We start from the raw sequence: 18,172 nt of genomic DNA, 5'->3' as shown, positions 1-18,172 counted from the left end.
AGATACATCCAAGCTTGGCTTGTATTTTTTAAGATAGGATGTGTTGTACCTTATTTTTTATCATTCTTAGAATAGAGGCTCTATTGTACCCTATTTCTGATCAACTCGAATGATTCATTTTGAATCAAGTTGCACAATTGGTTATGGCACACCCGCACACACCACACATGACCAAAACCAACTGAGTGCCAATAGGCTCAAGCCTGGGCTAGGCCTATGATGGGCTAAAATTGTCCAACTTGAGTATAGACCGAGATTTTTATGTTGGCCTAGGCTGAGAGAGAGAGAGAGAGAGAGAGAGAGAGAGAGAGAGAGAGAGAGAGAGTTTTAGTTTTCAAGGCAGATCTCGCCAAAAATCCGACTGTTTTTGTTGGAGGCAATAATAAGAGGAAGTCAAGAAGAAATTAGAGCTTGAGAGATGAGAGAATGTGTGCGTTTACACCTAATCTAACTATGTTAGATCCAATGATTCATATGATGCCACGTGGCAACGAAATCTCAACAAGAGATAAGGAATATTTCTTCAGCTGCTCTGACAATGGAATGAGATTAGGATTTATAAAGTCATGAGTAGCTAAAAAAGAATAAACCCAAGTTACCACAATAAGAACACACTCGTCATGTATCCCAATCACGTGGCAAAGCCAACCAACCACCACAATGACCCCATGACCGAAGTTGGATATCAACCGAAACATAGTTGCACCGAATGTTAAGTTTGATTGATGCACTATGATGTTTTACATGGTCTCTATGGTCAAAGTAATGACTACGCTGAGTTGACCTAACATCACAGTGCATTATTCATGTTTGTGTAAAGAAAATGGCGACATCACCGATATGTGGCAACTAAGGGAAACTCACATCCACATAATAAGGATAGAACATGAGCGCGACCAATGGCTAACGCACAACGAACGACTAGCATACATGGTATCATCTGATAGGCCATAATTATCTTTGAGTTCAGATAGTTATCTCCACCTCAGTAGATAAGAGAAGTGGCTACAAAGGTCTCTCTATGCAACCATCATAGAATTTTATAAATAGGAAAAAGATCAAAGAGCTTCAAGCTCCCACTAACCTAACACATGTCAAATCAAAAAATCTATAGCCAACACTACTTATCTTTCATTTTTTATCTTATATTAAAACAACCCGTTTACGCTGCTACCTTGGACTGACTTTAGCATAGAAGTTGTGTAACCTTGTCCATCTACACTACTATGTTGAACCGACCTAAACTATGAGCAATATAATTCCCTTCCATTTATACCAAGCATTGGATTACAGGGAAGGCCTTTTCTTTTCCTTTCAGTAGTAAGATTTCCTTCGTCTATACCTAAGTCGTTGGACCAATGAAGACTTAGATCTAAGGCAATGTCATCAAAACCATAGACTGGATTGCTAGGAGATGCTTTTGTAAGTTTTTATTTTCATTTTAATTAACGCAATCAAGTTTCTACTCTCACATGAGAAAAAGTCATTTGGGCTTAAAGAAAAAATAACTCATTACAAGGACAAATCTTCCCTTTCGCAAATCACTTGATTATGGATATAGTTGGTTGAATAGACGGTCGAACTACTTCAGTTCTCGGTCATAGACGAGCATTCATGATCTCTCTGTCCATCTAGGTGCTTGGGGTCAAAGGCATTCGGTTCAAATTGAGTTATAAAAGGCTTTGGCATGCCTGGCACAATAAACACATACACATGACCAAATTCCGAGCCAAACACACACACAAAGAAAGAGAGCTAGGAAGATTTGGGAGCTTAAAAGATGAGACAGAGAGAGAAAAAGAGAGTAGGAAGATTTGAGAGCTTGGAAGATGTGAGAAATAGAGAAAGAGAGATGGGGGCTAGAGTTGGAGGAGAGAGATGGGGTGGGTTGAAGCTTGGAAGACGAGGGGGCTTGTTATGGAGGTTATAAGATGAGGGGCGTGCATAGGTTAAAAGAAAGGAGTTGTTGGCTCAAGTGGGCTCCACCATAATGTTTATTTCAAATCCATCTCGACCTCCCAGTGCATCACCCCATTTTAGTTTTAAGCCCGAGCCTGAGTCTGAGCCTAAGCTCGGCCCTTGGGCTTGATATTACAGCTTGAGCCGGCCTGCAGCAGGCGAGGCTCAAATGTCTGATGGGCCAGCCCGGCCCGTCAACAGCCCTAAGTACTAATCAAGGCAAGGGTCCCATCATTAGATGCCATGCATCTTATGTACAAATTGGGGTAAAACAAAATACCAACCAGATTTTAACCAGCTCCAAGATGGTGGACCTGACTCGGATTGAGTAGACTTAATTTTATAACTAGGTACAAATGGCCGGCCGGAATCTAACTCAATTTTTAAATGGATCCAAGAAATTAGATCTATGCTTGTCCGTGTGGCACACTATGATGAGTTCACTGCGCTAGTCATGCTTATAGCGTATAGCCGTATACCATTTGATGCATGGTCAAGATCTCTTGCATACACAAGTTCCAACTATGGGAACTGTGCCAGCATGGTAGCCATGATAGTATGCGCCAATTACATCAAAACCCTAGAATATACAGTTGGGAGCTTATAAATGGAGATAAATGGGAAATGGAATTGGAGTAACAGTTGAAGATGAAGTTAGGAGCTTGTAAATGGAGATAAATGGGAAATGGAATTAGAGCAAATGAATTGAGAGTAAGTAGCTTTTTGAGTTGTGTTTGGTTGGGAGAAAAGGAAATGCATTTGAAATCCAAATATTTTATTTGTATGAAAGCAAAGCAAATTCATTATATTCATAGGAATATATGCGATCTACTAAATCAGCTTTAATATCCTAAATTAGTTTACACATGTGATATTTGACACAATAATTATAATAAGTCCATTGAAATATATATTTTTTAATCAAAATTGGGGAAATTTTGAGCGTCAGGTGAGCCACAAATGTAAAGATTATAGACAAGCACTTGCCAACATTTTTTAACTATTCATTTAGATGGAACCATTAGATTATTTGGATCATTCTATTGGTGTTATTTTAGTGATGTAGCTGATAATTAGATTATTTCGGAATATTATTAGCATGTCATATGTAAGGTGAACATGTGCATAGCAGCACCTTTGTTTACTCGTGCGACTCTTAAGGGAGCTCAAAAAGGCATTTCCTCCCTTTGCTTCTAAATCCTCTCGCGGGAGGATTTACTCCCATTTCATTTCATTTCCATGCATTTATCTCACATCAAAACAAACCTCGAATATTTACCTCCATGTACTCCAAAATCCTCCCATTTACCTCCATTTTCTCCCATCCAAACGGCCTTGATAGTAATCTTTCTGGATTGGGTCATTCCTCCTATATGTATTTGGAATATAACTCTCAATAAAATATATAAGAAATTATTCAATATTTCAGTTCTTGTCTCCCTTCTAGTTTTTTTTCATACCATCTAATGCATCCTAACTTAACTGTGATTGAATATTTTTGCAGGATTTCCAACAAAACAGCAAATGATCAAGCTCTCCCCAACCATGCCAGCCTTGAACACCTCTCACCTAATATGGCTCTGTCTCCCTGACCACATCTCCAAACCGTCCATCTTCCGATACTTGAACAAATGCACTCAAGCTGCCAAATCTGCAGACTGGCATCTTTGCAACTCATTCTATGATATCGAACCATCGGCCTTTGAATTGGTTCCAAAAATCCTACCCATTGGCCCTCTTTCTGTGGGAAGACGGCTCGGGCTACTTGAAGGGAACTTCTGGCTAGAAGACTCAAGTTGCCTAAGTTGGCTTGACGAACAGCCTGCCCACTCAGTCATCTACATTGCCTTTGGCAGCTATACTATCTTCAACCAACGTCAATTCCACGAACTTGCACTTGGGCTCGAACTTTCCAACCGTTCGTTCCTATGGGTAGTGCGGCCGAACCTCACCGATGGATCATCAGATGCCTACCCAGATGGCTTTGAAGCTAGAGTAGCAAATCGTGGGCGAATTATAGGATGGTCACCTCAACAAAAGGTGTTAGCTCATCCTTCGATCGCGTGCTTCTTGACCCATTGCGGGTGGAACTCAACCATGGAAGGGCTAAGCAATGGAGTTCCTTTTCTGTGTTGGCCTTACTTTGCTGACCAGTTCCAAAACCAAACATACATTTCCCACGTTTGGAAGGTTGGGTTGGAACTAAAACACAATTCCAGTGGGATCATAACAAGAGAAGAGATTAAGGGAAAGCTGGATGAATTGGTTGGTGATAATGTTATAAGAGCTAGATCTTTAGAGCTCCAGCAGATTGCTCAAAAGAACGTCACCGAAGGAGGAGCTTCGTTTAAGAATTTCAACAATTTCATTGAAGCAATCAAGTTAGAGAAGTGTTAGGGATATTAGCATGAATCACATACATGCAAAAGTGAATGCTATCACCATAAAATCAAGATAGTTAAAACTCATTGATGGGGCTACACATGTATGGGAAGAATGAAAAAAGATATTAACGGTCTATATTAGTGTTTGAGCCCACATGCCATGGATGGGGAAAAAGTCGCTCGTGCTAAGAGATTTGGGAACCGCGCATCCTTCTTATAAGATCTTAGGTTGGCAGTGAGTCCTATCCATCGATGAACTCCTCACTTATTCCACCTCATCATGCCCCTCGACGAGGGAGAAGCCCCCTTGCATATACCACTCTTATGCGGGTTACCATAGGGCTATGCACACCTCATTCATAGGACTCTTATGTGGGGGTTGACAATGGATCATATTTTTATTTTTATTTTTTTAATGTTTTAATAAAAACATATCTTAATCACAACCATTGGACCACGACACATGGATTAGATTTATTTTCAAAAATAAAATAATATTTCAATAAAAACACATCTTGATCACAGTTGTCGGATCGCAAAATGATGGATTGAATTCATTTTCAAAATTAAAAAATGTTTCAATAAAATCTGATTTTGATCAAGACCGTTAATAGCGAGATAATCGATTGGATTCAATTTCAAATTTTATTTTATTTTTAAAAAAAAAAAAAAATGTTTCAATAAAAACCTATCTTGATTACAACCATTAGCTCATGATGCAATGAATCCGATTTATTTTCCAAAATCAAAATATATATTTCCAATAAAAGCTGATTTTGATTGATTAAATCCCCAAAAAAGATAAAGGAATAAATCAAAATTATACAAAAACCCCAAAACTGAAGGACATGCCGAATTTTTTTTATTTTATTTTTTTTAAAAGGTTAATAACTCCTTTTCGCAAAATCGAACATATCCTTTTAAAAAAAAGTAGCCGAAAAAAATTATTCAAAATTTTTTTATACTAAAAAACCCATGGAACTTTGTTCAACATGTGAAAGCATTTCTCAAAAATCCCAAAAAAAATACATATGCACACGGTATGGAAGGCACTAGGTCATCTTCCGTCCCAGTGGGTGCCTACACAACATCAGTAATTGGTTTTCCTTTCTTCCAACTTTTCAGTTTCCTCCAAAATCGTAAGTGAAATATGGGGTGGCTGACATGAACTACTAATGTCAGTCCGATCACCTCGAAATGCAACTATGTATATCCAGGCTAGCGTAAATGCTGTGTAGGATGCCTTGCATGCTGTCTTTTTTCAATTGCAGGTGCAGTTCGGTCAACTGAGATTTTTGAGAGTCAACCGAACAACGCCGTTATGTTATCGGTCAACTGAAGACTGTTTTGGTCGACCGAGAGCCTCTATTGGAAGCTCAATCAACTACAACGATGGTTTACGCATTTTTGCATAAGGGGTGTTTAAGCCTAATTACGAATTAGGGCTTGTATTATTGGAAAAATACGAGTGTTCTCTATAAGAGGTAAGGGTTTTTGCGATGTGAGAAGGTTTCCAACGCTTGTAAGGGATTTTCTCTAGGGATCTAGGGTTTTCCTATAGTTGTGCATCACAAGGGGAGATCGGGCAATCCAGTAATTGAAGAAGGTGAGTGATGTATTCTAAGGTTTTTATCATAATGAAGATAACTATCGCTTTGTGCCATAGTTTTTTGCCGTAAAGGTTTTCCATGTAAAATATTGTTGTGTTTATGGTTGTTTGTTTTTGATTTGTTTATCTGCTTTATTATATTGTTCTATCTTCGTTTATCATGCTTCCGCAAAGCGCACAAATTAGAAGTGATGTTAGATCTGAATTTCTAATACCTAGGGTTTGAACCGGGTTTGTTGTTGCTCAAGTTTACTTCGTTATAGTATGATAAGGAACTAATTTACTTCAACAATAACCATTCTTCAGGCTATGGGCAAGCCTATCATGATCAGTGTCATAATCGAAAAACTAAGTGGCAAAGAATAACTTGGGTGACTCTACCTATCACCCTAATGCATTGCAATGCGATAGACCTATAAGGTCACAAAAAATGCAAGGCACTTACTTGATTGCGACAACTAGTCTTATAGGCAATCCTAAGAGAGCTACTCTTCCATATCAAAGTACATTGGGCAGATCCCCATAAGGATGCAAAAAAGCATAGGGGCACTAACCACACAAAATCCAAACTTATAGACAAACACAATGCATATTGCCGATGAAGACATGAAAGGATTATGATTTAGTGACTCATAATACTATAAAAAGTGTAAGGACAAATCAATATGTTTTCCTTAACCTTTGAGAGACCCAAGTTACTCTTTATCCGGGCAAATTTTTCAACAACAACACTTTGATTAGAATAAGCCAGGCCATGTCTGTCTAACAAGGATAGTTGGGCGGCCACTCACTTTAGCATGTGGTTGCACATGACCTTTGCCAAATAGGAACATTTGTAGACACCTCACCTAAAACAAGAAAGATTACTCCCAAGACTTTACCTAGACTCCAAAAACCTCCAATGAATCCGAAAAGCATAAAAAATCAGGGAGCTTTTCTGGCATGGTCCAGGATCCAACAATTTCCCCCATTATAGTGACCGGACCAATCTCGGTTGAAGCACCTCCAGGTCCAACCCATGAGCTAAGGTCCTTGAGAGAATCGAACTGATGGGCCCTACTATAGATGGGCCAGGGCACAAAAACCACTTTGGTTGAACACACCATCTAGCTAATTTTCACAGTAACAATAATATTTTTTCAGACTTTCCGTTAGGAGTCCACACATAAACAGCTAGAATTGCATGTCCATTGTGATTTTTTGCATCCCGGGATCATCTGCAGTAGGAACCACCAGATGGCTGCTCCTGAGTCACCAACCGCACAACTACGGTTACCATGCAGTGGCAATGAACCGTATATGAGGCCTCCAGACCCTTGGTAACTTATTCATTATTTCTAATCCGGACCATTGGTATGATGAACCTTCGGCAGGGATGTAACGTGCTCACAAATTGCAAGGACAATCCTAACCCTCATCATGGATGTACCGTACAGTCATCCATCACACTGCCAGAGTATCAAAGTTTCTTTTTCCCCCCCATCAAAATCAAAGTGATCAAACGTAGTGGCCCATTTAAGACAACCGATCCAATCAGCGCACCCTTTTGGAGAGGGACATCTGTGTTGACCTATAGAAAAAGAAGGGACTAGAAGCATATACTCCCGCTGGACGGTTTCAGATTGGAGATTACCAAAGTTTTTGGTGTCCCAAAAGGTAACGATGAGATTCTTTTGTTCACTCGGCTGAGAGCAGCACATTGCCCATAGGAAGTGTTCAGAACCGGAGGTCTAAGAAGCCACCATTGTCCCATTGATTTAATTTTTGGGAGGGTGGGCCATCTAAAAGCAGGGCCCACTGTGAATCAAACACTTCTTATGGCATTTTAGGCCAGAATTTCGGATAAGAGACTCTCCAGCTCACCATTTTTACCTTGGAATTCATGCACATAGCATGAACTTACAACAATTCAGACCATCCAAATAAAGGTAAATTAGAAAATGATTTTAACCCTCTAATTGGTTGACCAACGGTTTAGATTCGCAAACCATGAGGCCGCCCGTCCAAAATGAAGAGCAAGTTCAAATTCATCCAATATTTCTCTAGTTTGAAAACAAATTGTAACTTTAGAAAATGGACCAGCATTTGCAAAACTTCTACAGTAGGGTTGGTAAGTTTTACAACTTTATCATGGTCCCAAGCACCAAAACTCTGTTAATATGCTATGCTAGTTTTTGGGGTAGGGTCATCTGACCTAATCCAATTATAACCTATGTAGGCAGGTGGGATTGAGCCCGGGCCTCATCTTTTGGCGTCGGGAGCCCAACCTGCTACTCAGCATTTTCTCAATGAAGGTGAGGCCCAGTTTGCCCTAGGCTAAACAGATCATTGCCACCCCTACTCATCTCCTGTTGTATACTATGATATTTTCCGTTGTCCATGTGATAGCAACCAATTGGATGGTTAGGATTTTGTCCAATCAGTGTGATTTTCACCCTCTACCCATAAAATAATTTCAGTTTTTTTTATCAGAAGCCAAAGAATAACAAATAAAATTTAAAAGAATTATTTTTTTTCATTTTTTTGTTTAAGGAAGAAGAAGAAGAAGAAACCATACAACAACCTGCCATAATCATCATCATCACTGTAGCATTATCCTGGCAATTTGGGAACCAGAAAATAATAGCAAGAAATGTCAAAATTATTTTCCTATTCAGGTAGACTTCCATGAACAAAAGGAAACGAATGCTTATCTAGAGAAAGCAAGGCTGGAACCGAATTCTAAATTCCTGTTTGGAAATAACTCCAAGAATTTTATAGTAAAAAAAGGGGGCGAAAGAACCAGGGGTTTAAAGGAACAAAAGAGGAAATAGAAACCCAACCCTGCATTTGTTTCATTTTGCCTGAGGATGTGAAGCAATGAAGTCAACAGCAAGGTTGATGGTGTTGATCTTGTCTGCCTCATTGTCGGGGATCTCAAACCCAAATTCCTCTTCTAAAGCCATGACAATCTCTACAGTATCCAAACTGTCAAGTCCAAGGTCATTCTGGAAATGTGCATTCGGTGTAACCTGCACACACGCAGACAAGAGTAAGAAGAAAAAAAAACCAAATTACCACCTAAAGATATCTTCAACATAACATGGAAAAGCTCTAGTGTAACCAACCACAATAGATATAACTGGTGCTGCACTGCAGTCTTTTCACCTTTTCTAAAGTTTTGGTGACCCTTTGTCAATAGGTCATCTCACACAAGTGTACAAGTCTGAACCAATCATGTAGCAACCCCTTCGTTAAATGGACCATAGCCAAAATCACACAGATCTGACAATCCTAACCATTTGATTAGGACTATTGGGCAGAATAAAATAGGTGGTAACCATGCCTAACAAAGTTCCAATGTCTATTCTTTTCCAACAATATCATTCAATAAAATGGTTGGTATTGCCCTATCAGTGTAATTTTGGGTTATGGTAGGGCCCACCAGATGAACAGTCATTGACAACTTCAGGAGAAAGGTGGGGAAAAATCATTATGTTTTCTCATATAATTAACTCCAGTCATCATGATACATTTTGGTTTAGAGACCAGACATGCATCTATCAGTAACTTTGCTGCCATAAACTACAATCTAATGATACTTTGTTTTTCCTACTCTTTTTTTCATTCTTTTTTTAGTAATAACTCTTTCACTAAATAAGCATAAAATGATAAATTGGACTTACATCAGTCCTAAGGGAATGAATTCTCAATATGGTACATCGGTAGATTTTTCGGTTTTTCTTAAATAATTGAAAGGAAAAAAAAAAATATATATATATATATATATATATATATATATATATATATATATATATATATATATATATATATGAAACTTATAAAACTAAAAACTCATCAACCATCCATTTCCCCATCAATATTCACCAAGGAAAGTAATAAATATCATGAAATTGGCTATAGAGTACTCGTATACTATGCATATCCTGACAGAATTAAAGGATTGTTGTCTTTCCCATATCATCAATTATGACATTTACCTTAAAAAACATACACAAGTCCTCTAATACTTTATGATCTTTGGATCTTTCTTTGAGTATAAAATCAGTCTGGAAAAAGTGGCATTCAATTCTGTTGACCAACACAACTCCCTCCCTCCATCCCTGAATATGCACTCTATTTAAGTCAAGGCACCATTACTTACAACAACATGAAAAACTAAACCAGAAGGCCTCGTATGTCAATCCAAACCACTCGATGTCGTTCATGTGCCATAGCAAGACAAAGAACCGCTGTGGGGTACACAAAAAGTACCCGAAACATATCAGATTTGGGTCTAGTATCTTGAATATGGTAGCTGCCAGAACATGGCCCCCTTAGACCAATCCAGACATAAGTACACACCAATGCCCACCTCCAACTCAACCCGTCAACAGCCCTAGTGCATATTACAATGCTAATTGGACTGGAGATGTCAATTCTCAACAGTCCACCACTGGTTACTGTTCATTGGTCACAGCTTTCTCATTTTCTTGTGCAGCTGCAAGTAGGGGATAGTCAATAGATTTAGTGCAATGGGAGAATACCACTCCAAGTCAACTACTATTGTCGAGGTATGATGGATACATCACATTATACACAAGATAGGGTTTCATCGTTGCACCTCTACTCTCCACTGTGATAATCAAAGTGCAAAGACACTCCCACAATCTTGCTATCTTTGCTCATACCAAACATATGAAGTGTGATAGTCATTTCATTCACAAACAGGTTGAAGACAAACAAATGGCGCTTCATTATGTTAGTAGCAAGTTGTCATGTCTTTACCAAGGAGCTCAGAATGGATCATCATCAAGCTATTTGTTCCATGCTTTTGATGCTCTCATGGGCCACTCAGGTTGAGGAGAGGTAAAAAAATAAAAAGCTTTTTCTCTAATTTTCCAGAAAATGGCATTTGAGCATTTCATACGCTGATATACTCGGGATTGCACATCCCACGGCTGTAATAATTGGGATACAGTCAAAAACTCTCTGTGGGCAGCCACATCACAGGGATGGCCAGATGAGATTTCATGGAAGATTATCAACATGAGTTTGATTAAATATTGACAGTCATGCAAATAGTTTTGCTGAAAGATCAAAACGTGTATGTACTGAGATTATGGAATTTCTTAGAAAGCTATACCATATGCTTTTATGGAAGATGATCAACATGAGTTGATTAAAATATTGGCACTCAGAGAAATAATTTTGATGATGGATCAAAACGTGTACGTATTTATGTATTGAGATTCCAGAATTTTTCAGAAAGCTGTACCCATATGCTTTCCATAATTGGTTACTGTCACTTGAGAACTATTTGATTGGTTTCAAAAGGAGAGGTGAGTTTGCGAAGAAAAAACCTTCCTGTCTTCTTGACTTTAATAGGTAAGCTAGAACGGACCTGAGATCTGAATGTTGAAACACGCCCTGTCTACCATTGAGCTATAGGCTCGAATCCTTGTAAAGATGAAGCTAAAAGGAGGACAAGCTCATAATTGGTTTCACAATGGAGGACTTGTTACATAGGCATGGCAGCTCCCTATTACGAATTTGGAGAAGAAAAATTGAAGGGAAAATATCTACTTATTGATGATGATGAAAACATCTTAAGAACTCTTCCACCAACAATGGAATTCAACAATGGAAGAGCACATGGAGAATTTTCATGAATTGACGATTACAGGCAGCATTTGAGAGAGTGAATGCCAATCCATCTCTCGACATCAAATGGGTTTTTGGAATGAGATGCAAAAGGAGATCTTGACAACAAAGCTTACAACGTTCATCCACAAGCGTTGGTTAATAAATTGAATTTGAATGTGGAAAGGCAGTTGTGTCCTTACCAGGTAGCATGGGTGAACAACGCCTAGAGGCAGCATTCCAGAGAGTGAATGCCAATCCATCTCTCGAGTCTCGACATTGACTGGGTCTTCACAATGGGATACAAAAGGAGATGTTGACAAAAGCCTTGCAGCATTCATTCAAAGTGTTGGTTGATAAATTGAATTTGAAGGTGGAGAAGCATATTTGTGTACTCACCAGGTAGCATGAATGAACAACACATACCAAACTGGTAACAATCGGTTTTAACTTTTAAGTGAACCTCCCATTAGTAAAGATAACACCAATTTCTATGGTGTTTTGTCATCCCAGTGTAAATATGAAAAGTGGGTTCAGCATGAAGGAAACAACAATGCACATGTTTGTGTATAACCGAAAGAAAATTAAGTTGCCCTAGAGGATGAGCCACAACCCAAAAGGAAGAAAGAAGACATGGCACCATTGAAGGTGCTTACAATGTAGATATTTTGCAGACAGTCTCAATAACACCAATTTTGCATGGTGTTATGGCATCCCAATATAAGTCTTTTCTTCTTTTTTTTGGGCATTCAAAGGCAATATGACAAAAAGGTTCACAATGACAGAAACCATGAGACACATGATTATGCATAAAGGAAAGATAATTAAGTTGAAGCCCCTAAAAAGGATGAGCCACAACCCAAAAATGAAAGTTGGCAAGCGGCACCCATGCCATGTGTCCCAGTAACACTAGTAGTTCTAGACAAGAATCCATTCATTAGAAATCCTCATCATGATCATGCATGCATGCAAGCAGGCACGCATGTGCACCCACACACACTCTCACGCATGCATGGGCTTGTGCGGCCACACACACACATGGAGAACAAGTGATGCACTTGAGCAAGTTGCCAATACAATGTGTCCATTCATTAGAAATCCTTGTCATGATCACGCATGCATGCAAGCAGACGCGCACGTGCGTCCACACACAAACTCTCATGCATGCATGGGCTCGCTCATGGACACACACACACACATACAGAGAGCAAGTGACACACCGAGGGGGGGGGGGGGGTTGCCTGTCTCACACCCTCACCAGCTGAAGTATCAGCCCCACAGCTTGCATCTATAGATTCTATACACACATAAACAAACCAAGTGTTTATCCTAGATGCCATGACTCCAAGGCTGACCAACAAGATAGCATTCTTGGTGTCAGCCTCCACAATGAAGGTCCAAAAGAAATCTAGCACTACTTTTATCAATAACAAAATTATATTGAAAACAAAATATCAGAAGATACAACAGTCATAAGATGAATGAATTTTTTTCATTACGGCCTGCTTGGATTCATTGAAATATCAATTGAGGAAATGTTGTTTCCGTGAAAAGGGCGTTTATGTTGATCATTTTTAAAATTTCTTGGAAACGCTGTTTCCATTTCATGAAAAATGCCCCTTTTTCGTTTCCTTGACTGAATTTAAGAAACGTAATTTACCTTTCAAAAAAATTTAAGAAACATAATTTCCAAGAAATTGATGGAAATGAGAGGAAATGACCCCTCTTTTGTAAAGTGGCTCACATAGTAGTCACATGTGCCACCACCCATCTTACCACCCATCTTCTAAGTACCTAACATGTGCAACTGTCCATCTTCAAGTGCCCCACATATGCAACATGTACCACCATCCAGCTTAAAGCATCACACATGCCATTGTGCCACATGCCATCACCCATCTTTTAGTGACCCATGTTTCAATGTGCCACATACAAGATATTCAAAAACAGTTACGGTCATTATGTAACAGTAACATGGGAAACATTACACATTACAGGGCCATGCCAGCTGACCCCTAACAGCTCATTACGGGGTCAATACAGTTTATAAAAAAAAAATAATAATAATAATAATAATAATAGAGGTCGTAACAGCCCGTACCATAACAGTAATTACGGTGGCAGTTACAGCCACCGTTACGTTATTGAATGTTTTGAATAGTGATCATAGCGTAGCGGTACTCTCTCTCTCTCTCTCTCTCTCTCTCTCTCTCTACACAAGTATGACAAGTCTACAGCTGAAGAGTCATGGGCATATTTTAATGGTGTAAAACAAACACGAAAGTAGCTTCTATAAAAATGAAGACTTTCGACTATAAAGCCCTACCCCTTCAACTTCAAGCCCTAAATTCTCTACCGCAACTTCACCTACGAGCAGAAGAAGGAGAAAGGAAAAACATATTTAAAAAATTTAAATAAATTAAAAAAACAACCAAGAAACCTAAAAAACAACTATACAACTCAATCGAAGAAGGTCCATTTTGATTCTAGAAATCCACAAAGCAGTTGTTGAGGAGAAGATTTTGAACAATCAATCAAGGCCTTTTAAGAAGGTCCATTTTTGTATTTTTGGAGCCTAAAGAAAGGAAAATAACAAATTTACCCCTTTTTCACATCCATGCGGCTATGAAGCTTAAAAAATTAGTTTTTTTTTATTGATTGAACCTCTTCTCAAGCTTGATATTCTTGCCCCTTAATATCTCTTAATGAGTTCCTTTTTAATTTTCAATGAAGATTTATGGTTTCGTTTGGGATTTTTCAATTTTTTCTTTTTGGGAGGCCGGTTCCTATGCAATGTTATAGGATGGGATTGTTTTATGATTGTTTACTGTGTGGGGTTTGTTGTGGCGTGTTATGGCATGGCAAGCAACCCATCGAACCATCACATGGGCCACCATGCTTCAGTGGAGGTATTTGGGTGACTGTGCATTGTTTTCTATGGTGTGACCCACATCATGGTTGGATAGGCTTTGTTCTCTTAGGCGGCTCATTATTCGTCATTGTTTTCTATAATGTTGTCCACTGCCCAATCCAATAGGGTTGATCCAACCATCATATGAGTCAACCACACCAAAGTGAAGGCTTTTTGGGTGGTTGAACATTTATTTATGTGGTGTGGCCCACCCACCTAATGATTTGATAAGCCTGATTTTTTAACCATCCCATCAACACAGTGATGGCTTTTTGCTGTTTTTAGATTATTTTTACTTTTTATTATATTTTGTCCTATTACTTTAATTAAAAATAGAAGTATCGTGTAGCTTATGCTATGCACTATTGAGGGTTGAATGCATATATACTAAACACCACTTAAAACACTGTCGTTATTGAATAACTAGGCCACACACCCAATATGTCATGTGCAACATATGCCACCCTCACCTTCAAACGCCCTACATGTGCTACCGAGCCACATGTGCCACATGATTATTGTCCATCATTCAGAACTTCACATACGTGACATGTGCCAATGTGTGAAATATGCAACATGTGCCACAATCCATCTTGAAGAATCACACACATGCCAATGTGCCAACATGTGAGACATGTACAACCACCCATTGTCAACTGTATCAATCTGCCACATGTGCATCATGTTCTACTCTCATCTTCAAGCATCTCACTTGCAAATGCATGTGCCATTGTAACAACATGTGCCACCATGTGCCGCCATCCATCTTTAAGCTCTCCACATGCGCCCCACATGTCAACATGCCACATGTGCAACATGTGCCACCATCCATCTTCAAGCATCCCACGTCTCAATGTGTCGCATGTACAACATGTGCCACAATCCATTTTTAGAGCACACATGTATGATGTATCATCTTCCATCTTTTGAATAAAATGTTCATGAAAATTTCCTTTTTTTCAAACAATAGATTTGAAAATAAAGAAAAAAAAAATTCAAGGAAATCTTGTTGAAAAACAATCAAGAGAAGCGACTTTTCATTTCTCACTGTTTTCTAGAACTAGCATTTCCTGAAAAACAGTCCCTTAAGGGGAAAAAAAAACCCGATGATATACATCAGTTATTGGATAAGATTAAAAAACCCAGTCCTTCCAAATGCGACAGAAGATACATTAAAAGAAGACAAATTTCCATGGTTTTCCATAAGGAAGAAAGAAACTCCAAGATACATTAAAAGAAGACAAAATTCAATGGTTTTCCATAAGGAAGAAAGAAACTCCACATGGACCTGACAATATCATCGAGGCCCACTTAATGACACTCAATGAGTCAACAATCGGCTGCCTTGAAAGGGAAGTGAAGAGGTGAAGACCATGACAGAGAGCTCTTTCTTTTGTTTCATTGGAGCCTTTTAATAATGGCCCACAAAAGGCCATCCAAACATCCCCCTTTCCATCTCTAATCACAACCCTATGTCAGCAGGCTCCCCATGGAATAATAGTCAGCATTAAGTTTTGAAGGGCCACAACCAGTTAAATAGTCATCATCATCATCTAAGACTTATCCCAACTAATTGAGGTCGGTTACATGAATCCTTTTCTGACATTCCACTCTATCAAGGGCCATAACTTCAATTAGACCATCAAACCAGTTAAATAGTCCATGCAACAAAGATCTCCCGAAGGAAAACACTAAACCTTTCAATCGGCAGCCAATGAAGAAACAATTCAAATGGAGGACACAACAACAATTCCCATTCAACCAGTCAAAGTCCAAAAATCCCCTATCTAGGGTCTTTTAATCTGGAGTATCTTAAGAGCATGGGCCATACTGATACATAGTCCCAACATATCTATATTTTAGATCACTAAACCATGGAGCCCACTTGTACAGACTGAAAGCCAAGAACATATTGTACAATATCTTGACCAAGGGTTGTATAATACCTCATAGTTTTAATGAAATTCAACATTGTACCGACATCGGTAACAACAGAAGAGAAAAGTTTTAATACTCTGGCAGAGTGAGGTGGATTATGCACAGGCACTGAGAAATTGTAAACTCGGCATTAAAATTATTGAGCCCCAGTTTAGAAGTATTGTAAACACAAAAAAAACTTATTGGATCATCTACCTGTCCGATTTGGTGGAGATTTATTGGACGACTCCTATTACAGCAAACTAGTGTCCACAAATCAGAGGTTTGAAATATTGTTCATCAAATCCAATTTTGTGATTGTAACTTAGTTACAGTGGGTTCCATAATTCAGGTGGTTTAATTTGAGCTAATGTACACCACATGCACAATTTCATGAGTGCCTGCATATCAAGCAACATACACAGCCAGAGTATCAGATAACTCCCCATATCGCAATTTACCAAACTTACCATACTATATCAGCCATGAACTGCGACATACATTCAAATGCGATTTCGGAATTAGGTTATAACGCTCTTTAAACCCTAACAACGAGTTGATGTGTACTGTCCATTTGCTCCTAAAGGGATTTTTCCCAAATGCAAGTCAGTAAAATTCATAGAAGACACCACAAAATAAAAATAAAAACAAAATGCACAATTCAGATATTTTCAGGGCCGATGATCATTTCACCGAATAGACGGCTATAATTCAATCCAAAACGATGGGATTGGTTCCGAATGGAAGAGTTGAAGAAGGGATTAATCAAATACCTTGGAGGGATCAACTTTCTGGAAGTTCTTGACGACGGAGATGATGCGATCAGAGACCTCCGATTTGTCGAGAAAGGAGCCCTTGATCTCGTCCGAGGACGATGAGGAGGAGAAGTAGCGTCCGCGGCCGAGGAGGAGATTGAAAGGACGAACAGGGGCTTGGACTTGCACTCTCAGGTGCCTCAGGACAGCGTTTCTAGCTGCTGCGGCGGCCATTAGAGATGCCGGGAAGAAGCTTGTCTCAGAGATTTCTCACTTCCTTTTACGAATTTCTGGAATGAGCTGTGGAGCGAGGAAATGGAAGCGAGGGTATTTATCTCTACTCGACCCGTTGTTATGCACAATATACTCGGGTTTTCTCAATTCTAATAAATGGGGCCATGTTTCACTGGTTAGGCAATCGGAACCGTTGGTATGTTATGGACCGCCGTGGATGGACTGTTACGTAGATTACCCCTTGATTAGGAAATGCTAGATCCTAATATCTGAAATTCTCTCAGTTTAATAAGGACCGTTTATTTTTCGTCCATTCTGAACCGTTTATTGTGACCATAGATCAAAAGGGTACTATTGTCCTACTGAGCAGATCTAATCTGATAAGATTTTTACCTTGTTGGAAAGCTTAGCGCCATTTGTTTTACCATTTAATAAATTCTGATGATTAGTTTATAAATGGAAACTATGAAGTCAGTATGCCTCAGAGATTGAATCTCACAGATTTGCAAAATTTGTGAGGCCCAATGTGATTTGATCCATGCTGTCTATCTATTTTACTAGCTCCTTCTAGGGCATGAGCCTAAAAATGAGGCATGTTGTAAGCTAGAGTAGACCACACCATAAGAAATAAGAGATAATTACTATTGACACCAATTGTTAAATTTATCTTTGTAGGCCCATAGTGTATCCCCCGGTGAGGTCAGGAAGACATGAATGAATTAAAAACACGAACATCAAATTTACATAAAACTTTTATAGCCTTCAATTAGTTTTCAATGAC

At 38.9% G+C, this 18,172-nt stretch overlaps 2 protein-coding genes across 3 annotated transcripts in view; one reads left to right on the top strand and one right to left on the bottom strand.

The window, feature by feature from the left end:
* LOC131254746 (UDP-glycosyltransferase 83A1-like) overlaps positions 1-4,497 on the top strand; it is a 38,849-nt gene extending 34,352 nt beyond the window's left edge. For both annotated transcript variants that reach the window (XM_058255462.1, XM_058255461.1), the window contains exon 2: positions 3,464-4,497. In XM_058255462.1, the coding sequence (XP_058111445.1) occupies positions 3,464-4,356 (893 nt within the window). In that variant the 3' untranslated portion in view covers positions 4,357-4,497. The remainder of the gene's footprint in view (positions 1-3,463) is intronic.
* Positions 4,498-8,508: 4,011 nt separating this feature from the next.
* LOC131254745 (acyl carrier protein 2, mitochondrial-like) lies at positions 8,509-17,477 on the bottom strand. The gene is made up of 2 exons (XM_058255460.1): positions 17,176-17,477; positions 8,509-8,963 (listed from the first exon to the last, which is right to left on the bottom strand). Exons 1-2 carry the CDS (start codon positions 17,389-17,391, stop codon positions 8,787-8,789), a joined length of 393 nt encoding a protein of 130 aa, XP_058111443.1. The 5' UTR covers positions 17,392-17,477; the 3' UTR covers positions 8,509-8,786.
* Positions 17,478-18,172: the final 695 nt, after the last annotated feature.

Source organism: Magnolia sinica, chromosome 9, assembly GCF_029962835.1.
Source record: "Magnolia sinica isolate HGM2019 chromosome 9, MsV1, whole genome shotgun sequence".
NCBI lineage: Eukaryota > Viridiplantae > Streptophyta > Magnoliopsida > Magnoliales > Magnoliaceae > Magnolia > Magnolia sinica.
The sequence above is the reverse complement of the archived record's forward strand: the minus strand, read 5'-3'. Positions and strand labels throughout refer to the sequence as shown.